The 20,616-nt window shown below is 40.8% G+C and overlaps 1 protein-coding gene across 2 annotated transcripts in view; it reads left to right on the top strand.

Moving 5' to 3' along the window:
- LOC141001068 (A disintegrin and metalloproteinase with thrombospondin motifs 20) overlaps positions 1–15,461 on the top strand; it is an 83,583-nt gene extending 68,122 nt beyond the window's left edge. For both annotated transcript variants that reach the window (XM_073472018.1, XM_073472019.1), the window contains 11 exons: positions 4,312–4,479; positions 8,738–8,911; positions 9,735–9,905; positions 10,583–10,789; positions 11,060–11,189; positions 12,091–12,185; positions 12,285–12,379; positions 12,547–12,680; positions 14,276–14,367; positions 14,808–14,912; positions 15,203–15,461. In XM_073472018.1, coding sequence (XP_073328119.1) covers positions 4,312–4,479; positions 8,738–8,911; positions 9,735–9,905; positions 10,583–10,789; positions 11,060–11,189; positions 12,091–12,185; positions 12,285–12,379; positions 12,547–12,680; positions 14,276–14,367; positions 14,808–14,912; positions 15,203–15,292 — 1,461 coding nt within the window. In that variant the 3' untranslated portion in view covers positions 15,293–15,461. The remainder of the gene's footprint in view (positions 1–4,311; positions 4,480–8,737; positions 8,912–9,734; positions 9,906–10,582; positions 10,790–11,059; positions 11,190–12,090; positions 12,186–12,284; positions 12,380–12,546; positions 12,681–14,275; positions 14,368–14,807; positions 14,913–15,202) is intronic.
- Positions 15,462–20,616: the final 5,155 nt, after the last annotated feature.

Below are 20,616 nucleotides of genomic sequence, written 5' to 3'. Positions count from 1 at the left end.
GATTTGCAGTTTAATCTATGCACCAGAGAACATGGTGATTCTGATAAAACAAAAGACATGGCATTATCTTAAAGTGCGTTCAGTTTCCAACTATTACTACTTGCTCCTTGCTTGATTTGGCGTGCAGATAAATCAATTTTTTGCTTGAGCGTGGTTGATGCAAAAGAGCATTTATCTTTGTTTGAAGACTCTGTATCTCACAGCCTTGACAACATGTAGCCCAGGGTATAATTCTACACTCCCTTCACAGTCTGCACTTGCAAGTTTGTTCTTGCTCCGGGTCAACACTGAGCTCCTTTGAAGATTCTATGCAACTACAGTTACCATATGCTTGGTATTACCATCCTCTTGCATTGCAAACGTGCTGCAATGTGATTGGAATTCGACCTTGGCTCTGACATTTTAAGATACGGTCTCACTTGGAACCGCAAAATATAGGAAACATAGAACAAGATTAAATGTGGGGTCTAAATTGCCTTTTAGCAGCCTTCACTTTGCACTTAATAATGCATCATCTCTTATAAACTTTCATGGTATGTTACTAACCTGGCTGTAGTCCTATCAGCAGATGTTTCATTATTTCGCAGGATATCATATTAGATAATAACGAAGCTGAAATTTAGGAATAAACCAACATGTCAAACAATAATGTTAAACATAGATATCTTTATCACTGATCTGGCAAAATCTGACATTTGGCAGAACTCTCATTGTGATGTTTAAGAGCATCTGTTTGATTTCTAAGCCCCCAAGATAAACCATTATTTTCAAAACACTCAGTTCATCTTTATCACCAAACAAAAGGACTTTTATTATGGTTTTCACAGTAATTAATGTTTTCATGAACTGCTTGAGGCCGTAGTGATCAGTAATCAAACAAAGCAGTTTTGATCTGAGCCAGAAGGGTTAGTCGGTTTCGGGGGAATTTAGCTCCTCTCTGTGAGGTATTAAACAGTATTAGCTGCTTTGATTACCATATTGGCTGAGTGACAGATATTTAAACCCCAGTGGAGTTTCTCTTGGATGTCTAAAAGTTTCCATGTGTCTTGTTGGCTTACCTGTTCACAGTGGAGCAGTAGGTGGGGTCATGTTGAAGCTGCAGGCTGCCAGTCCTAGACAGAATGACATTAACGCTCTGAAAAAGTATCTGAAATCAGTCTGTTAGAATTTATCTGTAATAAATCTTTCTGTGTGAGATCGTATTTTGCTAATTTAATTTAAATCAGACATCTATGTTCAAAATGTCCCCAGGCTGTTTTATGGTTTTGCAACACGCAGAAAAGACATGAATTAGCTGGGTCTGGTTAGCACTCAATTATGTGATTTGTTCCAGAACTGTGAAATCAAGAATGCCGCCTTGGAGCCGCTAAGTAGAACAATTAAGAGCTCCCTGTTCGTTAAATATGGCTTTAAATCTCACTTATATCTCTCTCTGCAGAAGTTCTGTTCTGCTTGTTTTACAAAAGCTGTTTTACTTGGCTGATTTTCAACTTTGTGCCAAATCTTAAAGCGGGTGAGTCATTCCATTTCATAGTAATCCACATTATGCCTAGATCAAACTCACCGGATTAGACGAGATTTAACCCACCTAATCATGTGAAATTAATTGCCGGGACAACGTGGGAGGGCAGAGCTGTCTCTAGAGTGTTTCATTTCCCATGAGACCCATTGATTTATGTGTTTTTCTCATGGAGTTGCTCTTCTCCTTCATGTTGAAGTGAGCCTGAGATTTTTTTCCATACACTCAAAACTCTCTCGCACAACACATTAGATACCACCAGAACATAACCTGCGTGAACTTAACATGACATATATAGAAGTTCAGATTAATTCTTAATCAGTACAAAGCACCAAATGCTATCATGATCTGCTTTTACCAGGCACCAACTTTTAAACATCCACTTCAAATTTCTCCAAACACAGGCACAGCTATTTTGTAAGTACAGAGACGTTAACTTGTCACACTCGTAGCTGCTGAAAATAAGTGATAAGTGGAATAGTCTTACCTGAGTGAGTGCTGCTGAGTGAAGCAGCCCAGCTGTAGATCGGTGAAGCAGAGGTCTCTGAGTCCTTGCCCTCTTCTTGCTCTCAGAGGTGAATCTGTCCTCTGGTCCCACGAGCCGTGCCAGCTCTCTGCGATCTGTGTTACGGGCGCTGATTAACTAATGGCTGACAGATGAGGTTGGCAGGGTAGAGGGAGGAGCACGTCGCCATATAGCGTCTTTTCTCCCACCGTTACAAAATGCAGATACAGTTCAGCTGGGGGAGCGTAGCCCGTATGGCTGCGATTTCCTTTCTTCCTCCCTTTTTTTTCTTTTTTTTTTTTTTCCTCCTGCTTTTACAGCAGTAAGGAGGGGCCAGCCCTGCGCCTCATCACCCCCCACCCCCCACCTCCAACATGTTTGCCTGTCTCTGCTCTTGTCTGAGGTAGAGGGAGTTCTGTTATCATTTTTGAGCGAGTGTGCAGCGGGTATGGGAATCTGCCATGCTCAGGAACTAAGTCACTCAGCTCTGGCCTCGGCTTTGATGTTCTCCGTCAGCTGAGCCAGCCCTGTGTTTAAAATGCCTCGATAATTACAACGTGTATGATGCATGTGTGTGCAGTGTCAACCACAACCTCGCACCACACTTGAGAAGAAAAGGCTGGAGGTGGCTTTGTTTGAAAGATACTCAAACCATGATCCATCGATATTTTTAACATTTTTAAAAACGACTTTTAGGTCCAAGACAGTTCTGAATTTAGGTTATTCCTTTCCATCGCCCGTCATCTGTAGTATGAGCGCATAGGGAAAAAAAATGTGTTTTGTGTTATGCAACATTCTGAGATCATAATTAGAGGACAATGCAATATTATGTTTATTATCTGGACTGGAAAATATGCTAAGACAAAATGTAACTCTCCTCGTCTTGTGTATTCGATTCCAGCATCCCATTTTTAGAATGGCTTTGTATAGGGGCGCTCACTCGTCAAGCAGAAATAGCGGGCACCCTAATTGCTGTCTGGCCTCATGGGGACCGAAGACTCTAGAATATTTTCCTCTACGATCTCAGGCAAAGGCCTTTTCAGAGCTTTCGTCAGAGTGTCTGGTTTTATTCATCGTATTTTTTTCTCCGCATCTCTCTAGCTTTCCTGGAGTATTTCTTGGTTCCTTATTCGTACCAGATGATTGTCTCGCCGTGCGCATGCATCCGTGTTTCTGATGCTTTGCATCTTTTCCTCCTCTTGCCCCAGCCTCTGCTGTTCACACCAGCTCTGAAAGTAATTCCTCTGTTTACAGGTTAAATAGTTGGCTGCATTCCAGCGAGTGTCTGACAGAAGGTTTTGGTGAATTCCATTTAAGTTGTTTGGTTGAATATGTTTGCAGTGTGTTCATCTGGCCATTAAATGCAGCAAGGAAGCTGTTGGGCGCACCTTGTGTTGAGGTCTACACGCTGCATTTGTAGTACTTAAAGAAACACTCTCTTGTATTTTTTTTTGCGGGTATCGCAGCATTTAAGCATTGAATAGAAATGTGTCTTCAGAAACAATGTCCTTGTATTTCTGGATAATCGTAATATGTTCTATAACAAGGTCTTTGTTATAAGTAGTTAGTAAATAGGTAATAAAGCCCTTTTAAGATGCTAATTAACATTATTATGTGTTTATAAGACTATACAGTTGTTGATAATAGCATAAGAACATGTATTTTAGTTTTTATTTTTATTTTTACATTAATAAACCCTTATAAGAAACGTGTTAACAGTTTATAGAAGCTTAAGAAAAGTTAATAAAAGCCTTACGAGTTTCTTATAATCATTTAAAATTGCTTTACTATGCTTTATTAAAATGAATGCACACTTTATTATGCGCTCGTTCGCAGTTAAATGTGCACTTATTGGAAATTACCCGTGCCTTTTGCAGCTATCTAGCCTCCTTGCTGTCCACAATTTTGAAAATAACTTTCAAGCTTCTGTTCACCTAATGCAAATTAACCCGCAGCCAATAAAATACACTGAAGACTAGAATGTTTTTTTCTGCATTAAATTGCACTCACTCATAGATACCAGTCACCTCAAAATGTCCCCACCAAAAGTGAATAGTACTCATGAGACCCATCCTCCATCCAAGTTTAATGGAAATCCCTTCAGTAGTTTTTGTGTAATCCTGCTGAGAAACCAACTAGCAAACAGAAACATATTTCAGCACATTTCAACTTTAGAGCTTACAGTTTTGTAAAACCTGTTTGCAACCATGATCATGACCACCGTATGCCCTGCTTTTCCCACATTCTCTGTCTCAACACCACCCTTTCTTTCCCCTTCCCTCCGCAGTGCTCAGTAACTTGTGGTCGGGGGACCAAGCAGCGGGAGATAGCCTGTGTTTATCAGAACCAAACCAAAATAGAGGAGGAGCACTGCAGTCATCTGCCTCGGCCGCGGACACAGAAGGCCTGTCGGGCGCGGGGATGCCCCACTTGGAAGGCCAACAGGTGGAAGGAGGTATGTTTGCTCTACTTGCAATCACACAAAATAGCCTCTCGGGGACCATACTAATGCTGCTAGCAGCTGAGACACAAGCACAAACACTTCCCAAAGGTTGCAAATGTAGGACATGTACACACAGAGCACCTGTCCAATCATGACTCAGTTTATTCTTGTTCCAGAGCAATGTGTCATTTCCTCAAGTGTGAACTAAACACCACAGGCTGGATTTGTGAAGCTGTTTATGTTGTGCACTTCACATTTAGATGTGAGGTTTCAGATATTCAAAGTGCTGAAAACGTTGTTTAGTGTAATCTGCAATACAACTTTATGCTGAGTGAGTTCTTCTCTTGAAGCTTTTCATCAGACCACACACTGACTGCATGTTATGTAGAAATGATCTATCTAAATTAGCTATCGTTATGAAACACAGTAAACATGGAGATCCAGAGTTGAAGCTGATGCAACTGAACAAGGCCTCCCATACAGATGAAAGCATGTTAAGGATGACACACATCCTGAAGCACAGCAGGTTTCTGTACCATTGTACACCCGAGCAACCAGACACTGGGGGGTTAAAGGCCGTGCATAGAGTCGCACAGGGCGATGAGGTCACAGTCATTGTGGAGCCGACCGCAGAGCCGTGATACCTGCGACCAAAGTCATGTCGAGCTCCTGCAGGGAGGAAAATCTTCAGGGTCAAATTTATCACATGTCGTAGAGCAGACTGAAGGAGGAATGACCCTGAGGAACAACACAGACAATAAACACAAAGAGCTTGCATAGTTTGCGTCTTAAATCTGCAATCTCTTGGGAAACATCTGACTGACTTGTTATCAATATTTTCAGTTTATATTGCTAGAAAACACTATTATGCATCCAGCAGATACGGACCAGCATTAGTCCGGCTCTTTAGTAGCAAAATGTTCCACTTTGTTCAACAGCTAGTTGCTAACTTTGTTGGCAATACATTTTCTTTGGAACAACTATTTGATTAATTGACTAAAGGTTGGAGCTTTACTTCATCTGGATTTGGTGCTGGGGAGGTTGCGTACATTTTAGCACGTATTTTCCAGTTTGGAACTTGAATGCCAAAATAATGAGTCAAAAGATGCTATGAAGCTGAAGTCACCCCCTTCACAAACACGTACTCATGTGATCCATTGTTGAGATAAACATGATTAAACACATTAAACTACATTAAACTACATTTTCAAAATTTCCAAGATACTCATTGAAAATCATTCCATCTCCTGCTTCAGAATCAAACATATCCCTCCCCCATGTCCAAGTGACTGTTATATCCCAGAAGGTCCATGAAGACCTACGTCTGCCTCCAACCACAGGACTCCTGCCACTCCCCACTCTTTGAGGGTGTCCTCCTCCCCTCTCACTCTCTCCCCCGTCGGTGTCTGGAAGCAATCATCGTCCTCCACATACCACCAGCAACCATGAAATCCTCAACTAGAGCATAAAGACATGTTTTATATCTTAATATCCATGCATGTGACAACTTTGAAACCTCAGCACCCACTGTTTGAGCTATTCCACAGCTACCCAGCCCTCTCGCTCACCTCTGACTGGGGGTGTAATGGGCGACGTGTTAGGGGAGCTGGGGGGGATGTGGACTGCCAAACGAGCCAAGGACACAAGAATCGTTTTCCACCTTTTAGTGGTTGTTTGTAATGCGTTGTGCACATATTTTCAGTGTTATATTTTAAATTGCTGTTGGAGGGTTCATTTATTCAAATCGCAATAGAATTTTCTACTTTTTGTCTCAAGCTTTCTAGCTATAGAGACAGTTTTGGTTTGGTTTTATTTGCCCATGTTTCTCAGATATCTGAATCTGAATATCTGCCTCCACCCTCGTAAAATTGGAGGAGAATAAACGTTTGTTTATAGGACGTACTGAAAAGACATAAAAGAAATCATCAGAAACATCTGTTTCCAACAACAATGGATAATACATAGATCAGCCTGTCAGCAGTCTATTTAGGACCTATAAAGTGGTTCCAAAGGAAAATATTTTGTTTTGTGATTTATCCAGAGTAAAATAAACAGTTTTTGAAAAGATACAGTGTGAAAAATCCATTGTATTGAGACGGTGGCAGAAATCTCAAAGGTTAATATCTCACAATCTGGGCAAAAACAAAATTATCTGCATGGCTAGATACCACCTAACGCAAGTGCGAAAATATGGTTTGTTATTTGGGTGAAATTACCCTTTAAAGTCTGTCAGGGCTCACTGAACACAATCATGAAACCATAAAATAGTCCCCCAATTTTTCATCTCTAGTTTCATGATGGCCAAACCATCTCTGATAAAAGGGCCACAGTCTTTTGCACGGATAGAGAATCAGGTTTCTTTAGCTGTAGCAGTTAACACTGACTGAAATCACTTTAACAGCAGGTTCTATTTTCATGCTTTGTAAGATTTTAAGAAAAGCATTTTTTTGATTCGAAGGTCAGATATCCCATGGTGCTTTTTGTTCTCTTTCCAAACTCAAGGACTTGACCCGTCACATTCAGCCTCGCTGTAACGATAACACACGACTGCAGTGAAACACGAACAACACAAATACATCTGGAAGTTTTCGGGGAAATTTGAGACTCGCTGTATAATGCGCAGAGTTTCTGACTGTGTGAAATCGCTGAGGCCTGGCACTGCTCTTTGAGGTCTGTAGTAGAGTCAGGAGAGAAATCAGGCTGATCAGCTCAAGCCTTACAGAGTGCTTCCTCAGTATGCAGGTATGCTTCTCAAAGCACATCAAAGAGATGTCTGAGATAGACCTTTGCGTGACCCCAGATATACGTCTCTCACAAAGAAGCGACAAACTGGCTTTGGACTTTAGATGTAATTTAGTGCATTGTTCGGGAGCATCAAAGCTGCGACTGCACACCAAAGACCAAACAAACTTTCAAAAACATTGTTGCATTAAAATGAGTCAATGCAACTTTTAAAATAAGAGATAATACAATCCTTCTCTTGCTAATGAACACTTGAGTTCATAAGTGTAGTGTGACCCACTACAAATGTAGATTCATATCTCTTTCTCCGAGCCCTCCAGGCCATGCCAAGACAAAATAGCTTTCCTAGGCTCTGAGGAAGTTTCACAAATATTCAATCATCACTGGATAAAAAACAGTAATACTGGAACTTCCCAGCATGTCAAGGTGTCCCATCTGCCGTTTACAAGATCTCTTCTCTAATGAATGATGATGCATGATTCCTTGCAGCAGTACTGTGGTTAGCCATAGCAAATTATACATCCAGGCACTTGGGTCGCTCACCGTCAGGTCCCTTAATGAGGATGCCGTTAACAAAACTAACAGAAGAGAATCTGGGGAGATGAAGAGGAATTCAATGTGCAATTATCATGTAATTGCCTGTGCGATCTGATATTGCTGTGTGGGTGTTGTTACTGGAGCATCATAATTAATGTTGCTCCAGGACCATCATTGCAGTGAATAATCACACTTTTGTAATGTCCTAGCCCAGGGACTTGGGGGGGAAAGGCTTGAAAAATATTCACATAGCAGATTAAATCATTTTAAACACATGTTTAATGTTGTGAAGGGGTAGATTTTAACCCAAATTATGTTATCCTGAACCTAACTATTATTGAGCCATAAACCCACCGAGTATTATTGTTCCTGTAACCCACCAAGTATATTTGTTTCTTAAACCCACAAGGTATTTTTATTCCCTAAACCCACCGAGTATTTATGTTCCCTAAACTAACCAAGTATTTTTGTTCCCTAAACCTAACCAAACAGTGACAGAGAACAGAGAAAAAATAGTCCTGTACTTAAGCCATTAAATCACAAAAGCTTGCTCCAAACGTGTGTTTGTTGCTCTTTTGTAGGTTGAAATGATGGCCCTCGGGCAGCATTAATTATGATGCTCCAGAACCAACACCAACATGAGTGGCAAAGCTAAGACATCACAACAGTGTGATTAGTCAGCTGCAATCATGGTCCTGGAACAACATAAATTACGATGCTCCATGAACAACATCAAAATGGTGATATTAGATACATCATAATTGCCTAGTTTCACAAAGAATACTCAAAATCAAAGCAGCAGAGCCCAAAATATCCTGACTTTTAGTCAAAAATATTCTCCCAAAACACTGGATTCTATACATTGTAACTCTCTAACCATTATAATTTAGATTCTTGGCTGTTTGCTGTACAATATGAGAAACACAAGAACAAATATGTATCTCACTGCCTTTTTCTCAATCAGATGTGCGTTCTGTCTCTGTCTTACTAGTGTTCTGTCACCTGTGGAGTCGGAGTTCAGAACCGAGATGTTTACTGTAGACTAAAAGGCACTGGATGGGTCAGAGAGGATCTTTGTGATGCTCACCAGCGTCCTGCCATTGTCCGGCCTTGCCAAACTGCAGAATGCACACATTACACTTGGGTCACTGGCGAATGGGAGGAAGTAAGTACGAACTCATCTTTTCTCTCTTGTCCTATCTTCAACCTCCCTCCCACTTGCCTTGCTCTCAGTCCCCCGGTGTGAGACAGATGAGCAGATGTTTAAACATCTTATTAAGGTTTTTATTGGCTGACATCTCCGCTCTTTCACTTTTCCTCTGCACCATTAAAAGGGCGACCTGCAGGTACCCTTGGTCTCTTGCGTTAATCGTAAAGGCTTTTTTGATAACCATCAGTCGGTGCAAACCTCAAAATACAGATGGCCATCATGTCTTTTGTCCCGCTGAATATCACTGTTCTGTGTCACGCTAGCAGACTGTTTTTTTCCCCCTTGCTCATCTTTCTTTAATGTGCCACGTTTTGTTCTCGAAAGTGAGGCATAAAAGAGGGGCACCATGTAGGGACATAGCACTGTATCCTCCTGCTGCAGGAATGTTTGCAGCATTCAGATTCCTGTCTCTCTTTCCTTGAGAACTTACAGCCTCAGTTCTTTTACAGTTTTACCCTGAAATTTTTTTTGTTCTCAAAAATACGAAGACATTGTCATAAAATACTCACAGCAGACTTTCTTCATGAATTAATTTTAAGATTCTGCTCCATATCATTACTTTTAAATGCTTCTATAAACTATTACTGGGCCTGAGGGAAACTGGCTTAACTTTTATCTTTTATAGTAAGCAGAGCACATGTTTGGGATTGTGTTCCTTGAGAGCTGAGGTTGCCATTGTCAAGAGTGTACATATGGAGCCAAAGTACAACACTGCCCCCCCTCTGCCAAGTCTTCTTCACTCTTACTGAATTTCTCCCATGTCATAATTTACTTGTAGTGTAATGCAACCTGTGGAGAAGGCGTGAGGAGCAGGAAGTTAGGGTGCATGGGCCCAGGGATGACATCTGTCCAGGATGATTACTGCGAGCCATCAACCCAGCCACCATCACACCAGCCCTGCAAAGGAGCGCCTTGCCACTACATGTGGATTACAGGGGAGTGGTCACAGGTAGGAATAAATGAGGAAAAAGAATTGCTCTGTGGCAAATACAAATAATGAAAAACACGATTGCATGTTTAAGTGGATTAGTTTGTCATAAAACTAAAAGCGAGACATTTTATTAGCAGAAAAATAAACATTTTTAGAGATAAATGATTTTCACAGGACAGGTTTAGAATTTTCACTTGATCCATTTTCTAAACATTTTGAGTGTTATTCAACTGCTTCGAATTTATTAATTTGCTTAAAGGTGCAATACGTAAGAATTGGCCACCTATCAAATTCAAACTCCAAACAAATAGGGGGCATATATGATCAGGGTAGCTGCTACCTGCTGCTAACTGTAGCTGCCATTAGCTGGAAAGCTCAGTTAACCGTGCAGCTAGCAGTTGTATTAGCTGACTCTGCTTGGACTGGAAACTGGGGGCACTGGGGGAGTGTTGCTGTTGTTTATTAATGGACTATCAACCTACAAAGTGGCTAGGGGCTAGCTGGTTAGCATGCTAACTTCAATAGCTATCACTGCAGCATAACTCAACAAAACTGTTATTTCTTTTCATTCTGTTTAAGTTATTTTTGGAATGTTCTAAACAAGAAAAATTACATATTGAACCTTTAAAGGTCCCTTAATATGTTTATTTTCAGGTTTACACTTTATTTTGAGTGTCTAAAAATGTGTGTCTCAGTGCTCTGCCAGCTGCGGTGTAGGCTACCAGCAGCGCATCGTCTCCTGCTCCGTGATGCCCTCCTCTCAGGCTCTGCGCCCGTACACTGCCGCCCAGTCCACTTCTGCGAGCACCCACTGCCCCGAGCCCCACCCTCCTGGCACCCGGCCATGCCTCCTCAGGGACTGCCCGCACACAACCTACTGGAAAGTGGGCCCCTGGAGCAAGGTGAAACAGAAAACGCTCATTAGGCAGTGAGAAATCCTCTCAAGCTAATCACCATTTTCACAAAACATTTGATGACCAGAGCATTTTTACAGTTCTGCTGATAAATCTCATTTGTGGATTTGGTTCTGGTTGCAGCTTATTTGTTCATTGTTTGTAGCTGTGTGAGACTTAGTGCCTCTTTGTGTATTTGTGTGTGTGTGTGTGTGTGTGTGTGTGTGTGTGTGTGTGTGTGTGTGTGTGTGTGTGTGTGTGTGTGTGTGTGTGAAACAGTGCTCGCAGACCTGCGGGGCAGGAGTTATGGAGCGCAGAGTGGAGTGTGTGACTTCCAAAGGCCAACCGTCCAAACACTGCCGTCCTTCAGAAAGACCAGAGTCTCAAGCTGCATGTCAAGAAAGAGAATGTGAGTCAGACTCCACTCCTCTCCTCTCCTCTCCTCTCCTCTCCTCTCCTCTCCTCTCCTCTCCTCTCCTCTCCTCTCCTCTCTTCTCCTCTCCTCTCCTCTTCTCTTCTCCTCTCTACATAACTCAAAAAATCTACCATTGTGTCCAACTTTTCTGATATATGTAGTACTTACTGCCAAGCAGGAATGTGTATGGTATTGAATCGACTGTGCTGCATATGTGGCACCCAGCACCGTATCTGATTGTGTTTATAGAAGCTCAACTTTTTGCTTTGTTTTAACACATTAGGCAGAACAGTGACCTCCGCTTAAAGCTTCTTGGAGTGATTACTTAGCAGAACAATAAATAGACAGTCAGCAGTTTTCTACAAACTGTGATATGGACAGTCTGTCAAAATGCCTCAGGGGTGTGTGCCTGGGTCGAGGCAGCCTTCATTGTGAACTTGCTGTAAAACCCGGCAGCGGGCCAAAGTTTGTAGGTTCGCCCCCCCACATTTCTGATGTTACAGTACTGACGCATTGGGCTGTTCATTCCCGGTTTGGCTTCTGCCAAGTCAGGCACTTTCGAAATTAAAACGATATGCTCTGGTGACAGCCAGTTCTGTGGTCAAGTATTAATGCTAATCAGCTAATCAACATGATATGAGCTCTGCAGCGCTCTGAAAAAACAGAGGAGGCAACACAAATAATGAAACAGCTCTTATTTAAGAAGAAAGAGCCAGGTCACAATCCTTTCTCACAGTAGGTTTAATTTATCAGCTTTGGACTACATCTTGATGACTTGATTTATGGACAGGCTTGCGCAAGTCGAGTGGCCAAAGATCATGGGCGCTAAATGTCAAAGTTTCCTGTTTCCTTGCTGTTTCATTAAAACTTCCTCCCTTCATATAACTTCTCCCAGGCCAGTTGTTCGCTTCCTGTCGAGAGGTCCAGATGAGACAGGGCGTGAAGATAGATGGGGAATACTATCTCAAAGTCAAGTCCCGGATCCTACAGGTGTGTCTGTCCTGTCAGAATTGCTCCGTCACACATCATGACTCAGCCTGCTGCTTCCCCACAGGCTCTCATATGTTGTCTCAATGTGTTTGGCCTCAGATTTACTGTGCTGAGATGCAGACTGATTTCCCCAAGGAGTATGTGACCTTGCGCAGCGGTCAGACAGACAACTACTCTGAGGTGTACGGACACAGGTGTGTACAATACTGCGATGACTTGAGGTGGGACTCAAATAGGATTATGTAGTGTGTAAATCAGAATGACTCTGCTGTATATCGCAGCATGTGTATACAATATAGTGTTTAAAGGAGTGTTTATATTCCTTTTTTTGTCTAAATTAAATCCCTTTCTTTCTATAAAGGTTGCTAAACCCCTTTGAATGTCCGTACAACGGCAGCCGAAGACAGGACTGTGACTGTAGGAACGACTACTCGGCAGCGGGATACACACTCTTCCACAAAGTTCGTCTGGACCTGAGCTCCCTGAGGATAATGAGTGCGTAATTACAGTGTGATTGCCTTACACTGTCTACTGTAATGAGACCACACATCAGTGTTGTTTTAACCCTCAGACGCCTCGTCCCGTAGTGTTTAATACCACCCCGGCTGTCCGAGTGCAGCATGTGCTGCTTTTCCTACACTCTCGCCTCTGAAATCAAAATAATGACCTTTCAGCGCTATGTGTTCACATCACTAGGCGAGGACTTGAAACTGGGCCTCTCAGCGCAAACACGTGAGCACACGAATAAAGGAATGCATGCGTGCACATACAGTAGAGACATGCGTGCCTGCTCGAGCGCACACAGACAATATGCGATGCTGCCTCGCACGTCTTTTCTTTGGCAAGCACACACAAGAAGAGCTGAAGACACAACGCACACACCCATGCATGCAGCTGCATCAGTATCAAAATACTCACAAACACATACACGCACATCTTCAGGCCATATTCCTCTGCTCATTACTTAAGTCAGCTTCATCTTCCCTGTTGTGTTCAAGTATTCCTTTGATTAGAGCATGTGGAAAGGGTACAGTGTGTGTGTGCTGAGGGGAAGTTGGATTAGAACCTACATTGTCATCCTCCTATCCTCTTCGTCTGGTCTTAGTCCTGACAGCACATGTTCCCTCCCTCCCTCTGCATGGTACTAATTTGGCTTTCGGGCAGCTTGAAGAGAGTGGGGGATGGGGGCGTAATGAGTTCAAGATGAAGGGAAGCATCTCTTGAACTTTTATCATCATTTTATACGGGGCAGGAAAAGGTACCGGTCATGGTTATCATGTGTGACAACACAGAGTAAATGGGAATGAACGGAAGTGTCAGGGAATTAAGGTTCAGATTGAATCACTTAGGTTAAAATGTGAAACAAAAGATTTGATTTACACCAATTTACTCACAAATACGCTGTAATAGGGTGGGCGCACTGTCAATAGAGGTAGTTTTATGCTGGATCCAGGTTGGTAAAATTTCTAGATTTATCATATCAATGTTTAAACACAACAAAGATGTATTTATTTTTCTCGCCTGAATTATTTAATGCAGAAATAAGCCTGCAGATGACCTGTAACTGCCCCTATTAGCTGGAAAACACAATGAGACCACATCGTATAGTCTTACAGTGTCTGAGTTCAAATTTAATAACGCTATCACGGAAAAGAGACACTTAACTCGTGTTTTTCTGAGGAAATATCCAGGTGCTTGGCAAAAAAAATGCCATTTTGTAATTCAGAATACCCCCACCTGAGAGTAACAGGAGCATTAAACTCATTATAGTTCTTTATTTTCTAATTTACACTAACTTTGTGCAAATAAAAAAGTCAAAAACAATTAACTTTATTGGGGATTCTATGGGTTTAGATCGGATAAGCTGATCAATTACTGGATTCAAATTCAAACCTCAAATCTCAGAGCATGAACTTTTTTCATAGCTATAGTGAAAACATCTGGTGATGTGACATGAACCTTGTGGGGCAATTTAGTTGCATAAACTGTAGTTGTACTCTTTGTGGTTATTTACCTTAGAGCAGCTGTCTTCAGTCTATGTTTACTTCTGCACATTGTGACTCTAGATTTGTATCTTTGCTGTTTACCAGTCACAGATCTCCAGTTTTCCCAGACTCTGCTTGGTCGACCTGTGCCCTTCGCCACAGCCGGAGACTGTTACAGTGCAGCCAAGTGTCCGCAGGTTGGTGAAATACTGAACATTGTGGTCTCAGAGAAATGTTTCATGTGTCTTTTTGTGCTATATGTTTGTTTGTGGCCTAAAAGTGAAGGAAGAGTACAGTGAGGCAATTCTTGTTCTTAGGCTTACTTCAAAGGAAGTGTTGTTTCAAGAGTTGAAACATAGTAAAAAATAGAATTTATATGAAATAGAATAAGATAAAATATAATATAAAATATAATACTGTGTTAGACTGGTGAACAGTTGTAATGAAATGAATATAATTGCTGCTGTAATTCCCTCAACCTGCTGCAGGGAATCTGCTCTTGATCTAACTTCTAACTACTCTATTATACCACTGGAAGTGTTATTGCCACAGACCTTTTCTGCAAATATGAATGAGCTCGACCTTCCTGGTTAAATAACTGCTCAGAAATAACTCAACCTAATGTGTGTTTTTTAAGGGCCAGTTCAGCATTAATCTGATCGGCACTGGCCTCAAAGTAGCTGAGGCCACCAAGTGGACATCTCAGGGCAACTATGTTTCCGTCAAAGTCCACAGATCTGAGGTAAGAAGCTAACAGTCGATGTAATGAAAGCTTTTCTTTTGTGTGACTGATGATATTTAGCTCTAAAAAATGATGATGCAATAAATGTATAGTTGTCAGTTTACTGGGATGTAACTGTGCTTCATGTTGGAATGAGATTGTTGCACTGAAATGTCATCTGAATCATAATGTTGAACTTCTGTCTGATTCACTGAAGAGGAATCCCCACTGACATTTATGAAGTTTCCATTCTCCGCGTAAAAAGCTGCCCTTTGCCCACTCTTTCCTCTCTCATTTGTCTTTGTCTGTAGGATGGAACAAGAATCTACGGTCGCTGTGGTGGTTTCTGTGGGAAGTGCATTCCCCAAGCTCACAACGGCCTACTCCTTCAAGTCCACTGAGGGCCTTGCAGAGAACAAACCCCTAAAGCTACCCTGAATACAGTAGCCCAGGAACATGCAATAATCATGATTTGTTGGACCCCGTAGTCATCTGTGAGTGTGGTGGAGGAGCATTTGACAGTAATCATCCTACAGTAACATCCCCAGTTCCCAAATGGCAGCTAAAACATACAAGACACTACATACTGTGCAGTGCTACAGGGCCACTGTCGGGTTCTTGATCCAAACTGCTAACTCTGAAAAAGAGCCAGCTATATGTGCTTGTTGTCAGTGTTGCAATCAAACTCATCTGCATTTTAGAATCGAAAATTGTTTCTTTTTCTGACGCTGTTGTGCATTTTTTTAGCATCATACAAAGGGATACAATACTTCAAAACAGTAAGAAAGCAAGTACACAAACAGCAGAAAAACATCTTAAAAAAAAAAAAACGTATTTCTTATAGTGTTCTGTTAAGTGAAGTGTGTTCTGTAAAACAAATTGTCTGGTACAAAAACAAATGTCATGAAGTACCTGGAACTAATCTTGTTGCATGTTACCTTCCACGGTTATGACAGCTATTATGCTGATGTGAAAATACAATTTTTTATTTTTTTTTGCGACTACTAAATGAGACACTGCAGATTATCTTGGCCTTACATGAGTTTAAAGACGTGTTGACATTTACGTTTAATTGCTTTTTTTGTCGAGAGTAAAACTAGAAGATCGATACTACTCAGGTGGGTTCACATTGGTAAAAATGAAGCTACGACCAGCTGCCGTTAGCTTAGCTTAGCATAAATATAAAATAGGCGTTATGGATCCCACTGCATTATTTGCCAGACCCGCCCTACTCAGCCTGTGACTGGTTGCTTGTTACTATGGTGGTTTTTGAGCTGTAGTTTCCCCGGTAAACACATCGACCTCTTCGGCCTCCTTCCTGGTCCTCTGCTGCTCCTCACGGGGTCACTCATCCTCCAGAGCAGCTCTTCACCGCCAGAGTGTCTCTGGTCTAGGCAGAGTGGGCTAGGGTAAACAGCTAGGAGCTAGCTTGAAAAAAAAAACACATGGTTTAAGGAGATTATGTGCCGGACAGTTTCTTGAACAGGCACAATAACTCTCTGGAGTCACTCAGAGGTTGCCAAGCAAACAGCAGAGACTCCAGGAAGTGACTATAGTTGGGCATCTTTACCCTTGGACAACACCAGGATATCTGTTTCCCCTGTTGTCTTTATGCTATGCTAAGCTAACTAGTGGCTGGCTGACTAGCTTCATATTTACTGTACACATATAAGTGGTACTGAACTTCTCATATGACTCTCTGGAAGAAAGTAACTAAGAGTAATTCCCTGAATGTTGAACTATTCCTTTGAGGCTCAAGATTAATTCAGAGTAAGCTAGCAACTAACTACTGATATCCTTTCAGACCTGCCTTACGTCAGAGGTCAATCTTAGGAGAACGCGAGGAGCCTTTAGAACAATTACAAATAATTTTAGTTACCATTTTTGTGTATTTGTACTGTCTGTCTGTTGTCATCTGCTGACAGGTATTTCGCAAAACTACTTAGACCTGCATAGACAGTCTACTGACTGACATGTGACTGTCGCATAGAGATAAACACTAGTGCTGTGATGAAATAACTGAAATCTTTCAATATTTCCTAGTGGTTAAGTATAGTATGAAAGTTTTATGTGGCTTTTTTTTTTTTTTAAACCACAAGGATTTGTTTTTCTTTTATTACGCCACACAGACAAGTTCTCATCTGTTACGCCGTGACACAGTATCAGGTGTGATATCTCACCTCACACCCTCCATTGGGCCTACTGTAGGTACCTGCAACCCCTACCTCTCACAAACATCCATACTCTACTGAGATATGTGTTGTAATATATTTATGTTTGACCATATTTATTCTGTAATGACTGTAGATATGTATGTTTTAAGGTACGATGACTACTACCAATGGAGAAGCCATTGTCTGATGTTTTTTGTCCTGTGTCTGCTTTGCTAAAAAGGTGTTAGCCGACTACTATTTGTAGTGTATAACCACTAACCTTAAATGAGGATCTTTTGAATGGTGCTTTTGAACTACTGGAATTACCTCTGATCTTGAGAAGGAAAACACTGGCTTTGGCTCTTTAGCAGATGTGGGATCTGCCTTTAACGCATGTAATGGTCCTCTCATTAATATAGCTGAAAATCTAGCTGCAAGGTTGCCAGATATATCAGATGAACCACTGCATGAGGAAATCTGCCATTGAGTAGTACTTAACTCATCATAGATTACTTTCACCATGACCACTACTACAACTTTCAAGCAACCTAACAAGCTGGTACTCTGATGTTAAGCTTTAACCAAAGTTAGAGGATAGATGCAGATTTTTTTTTCTTCTCAGACAATGCAGCTTCTTTTGATTTAAAGAGTGGCTGAAAAATGAATAAAAAAACAAGTCAATGAGCAGCTAGAAAACCTTTGGCCATCGTTCATTTTTATGATGGTCAATTGTTCTATGAGGTCTGTATCAGAAAGTTAAAGAATACTTGATGCACTATGTGCCATAAATTTTGTAGAAATGTAATCCTGTTTGTTTTTTGTAATAACCGTTAAGATTTGTAACTTATGATATATGTGTATTTTTAATATTCATACTTGAATTGTAAACAGTGTGCTAAATATTGAATGGGCATTGGTACTGAATAGAGAAACAGTGTGCTTGTTTGCCATGCTTTATCCAAAGATGTTTTTAAGAATCATATGTACCTACAGTATGTATGTAGCCTGTATAAAAGAGATGAATGATTGATTCTGGTGCTATGATTACTAATCGTACCAATACTGTATGTCTTGCTACTGTACTAACGCTGTAAAAAATAAGTAATAATAAAAGATGCTTTTCAGCTGACTCACAAGTTTATTTATGATTATTTTAAATGCATACAATAGCATGAAACATTTTAAGTCTATTTTTAAGTAGCGGCATGACTCTGGGGACGGCAGTGTCAGTCTTTTGGCTCACCACTTTGGTCCAGCAGTATTACAACAACTTTTCAGTGGATTTCCATGAAATTTTGTACAGACACTCAAGTGCCCCAGAGGATGAATCCTTCTGACTTTGGTGATCTTGAATGTTTCTTCTTACACCACCATGATGTTGACATTTAATTGTTTTTGTGTATGTGTGTGAAATAGCTCAACAATTGTTTTGTTTTAAAAAATATAAAAATGTTTCACTTTACAGTGAATAAAAAATGTGTCTACTTCCATAAAAAAGTTCTATTATCTTTATTGACATTCTTAAAATTAAATCTACTCTGTCTTGCGCATTAAAAAAAAAAACTGAATCACAGGACACTGTTTATTTCATTGAAAAGGCCTGGAGGCTTCAAGTCACATCACACTTGTGCTAGATGCGTATTGATGTGTGATGTCACTAAACCATGCTTGTATGTTCACATCTGAACTATAAGCATAATTTAAGATAACCACAGAACCCCCCTTCAGCTGATTAAAAACAGCTTTCTTGTGTCAAAGTCTTCACATACATCATTCTGCACAGTGCGGGTCAAACATTTAAGTGACGCAACATAAGAAAAACGCATGTTTGAATGGAGGGAGGTTTATTACATAAAGACGTTAAAACAAGGCTCAAAACAAAATTTTGCCTTTAACAAAGTTTTTGTTATCACCATAGCAAAGTTTCTCTCTACTACAAAGACACCAATTGCTTAATAAAGAGGGGCAGCAGGTCAGCGCTGGGTGGGTGCTTGTGCTCACCAGAGCCATGTGGATTCACTTAGTGGTGCAGGTTGCATTTCCACAACATGGCTTTCTAGAGTTCAGCTCCACTTACGAGACACATAAACAAAGCAAACACCTTTAAAATCCATTTCTCAGTGAAGTACACATATTCTCCAGTTCTGGAAACAGCTGCAGCTGTCAACTGCCCGATGACTCATCAAATTGTTATGTCAAATCAAACAATGAGGTAAGTTTTGTGTAAGCTTTGAAAACTTCAAGAGGTGGAAAGTACCTATGTCACCAAAATGACGATAATAAAGGTGCAGGTACTTCAGCAAAAGGCAAACTGTTTATATGAAAGCCACTTTTCCAGGGCTCATTGCACAGAGATAGCTTAAATGAAAACAGATACTTTGGTCCCTCAAGAACAGCTTTGATTTCGTGCCAGAAAGCCTGCCTTGTTTCTTAAAATCTAATCTCAGGATTTGAGAGAGTCCTGAAGCATGACAACAACTCCCATCAAAAGCAGTTTTCCAGTGAAACTTCCTAACTCTCCAGGCTATGGACAAGTAAGGAGAAAGCTTCCCCGGCCTGCTTGCTGTGAGCATAAACCAGACTTCTTTAATGACTGAGGCGAAAAAACACAAACCTGCACAGAGAATCCCCATAAAAGACACTAATGATTGATGTTTACCATGAAGCACAGTCTGCTTTGAGGTAACAGCACAGACATTCCAGTGCAATCTGCAGCTGCAACCTGCTGTACAGAGCATGTATCCAGATAAATGCTGAAGGTTAAAGTGGTATTTCACAATTTAAATGAACTATACATCAGATTTTTCTTTGTTTTCTTGTCAGACTACATTGTAATATCTTATATGGCTTCAAAAGAAGTAGAGTGTCTACAGATGTAACTATTATTTAACTTCTCCAACAAATATAACCATGTCCTTTGTAAATACAGGGATATACGGCTCTCATAACACACCATTACTTCCAGTGATATTTGTTGTGACTTCTATTCTTAAAGGAATCCAACTAGTTTCACAAAGAAACACATCCTTAAACTGAGCAGACAGTGACCCCTATTGCATCAAATGAGATCTTACATTCCCTGTTTCTGTTGTAGCTGTACAGCTGTGATGGGCTATGTTATGTTATGTTATGTTATGTTATGTTATGTTATGTTATGTTATGTTATGTTATGTTATGTTATGTTATGTTATGTCTGTAGAAAACTTTAGCACACAAATGATAAAATAATGATGTGCAGTACTGCAATATTATTACATGAAGCTTTTTTGGGAGACGGAAAAAAAGTTAGAGCAAGCGTAAAACTACAACCCAGCAGTTGTATACTGATACTGTGTTTATATATTTGTGTATTATGTCTCTTTGGTGAACCTACAGCATGAGCTCATTTTCACAAGCATAAAACTGTATTGAAGGAGTTCCTGCAGCAAAAATATCAAGAACTGGTTCAATAACAGCACCAGATTGTTTTCTGGAAGATGTTCTCAGTGGTCAGCTCACAAAGGATATTGTTGACTGATGCACCTACAGCAGACTTGTCACTGTGGGAAAATCACAGGTATTACTAAGAATGT

The sequence above is a fragment of the Pagrus major genome, chromosome 8, assembly GCF_040436345.1.
Source record: "Pagrus major chromosome 8, Pma_NU_1.0".
In the NCBI taxonomy this organism is placed as follows: Eukaryota; Metazoa; Chordata; class Actinopteri; order Spariformes; family Sparidae; genus Pagrus; species Pagrus major.
The sequence above is the reverse complement of the archived record's forward strand: the minus strand, read 5'-3'. Positions and strand labels throughout refer to the sequence as shown.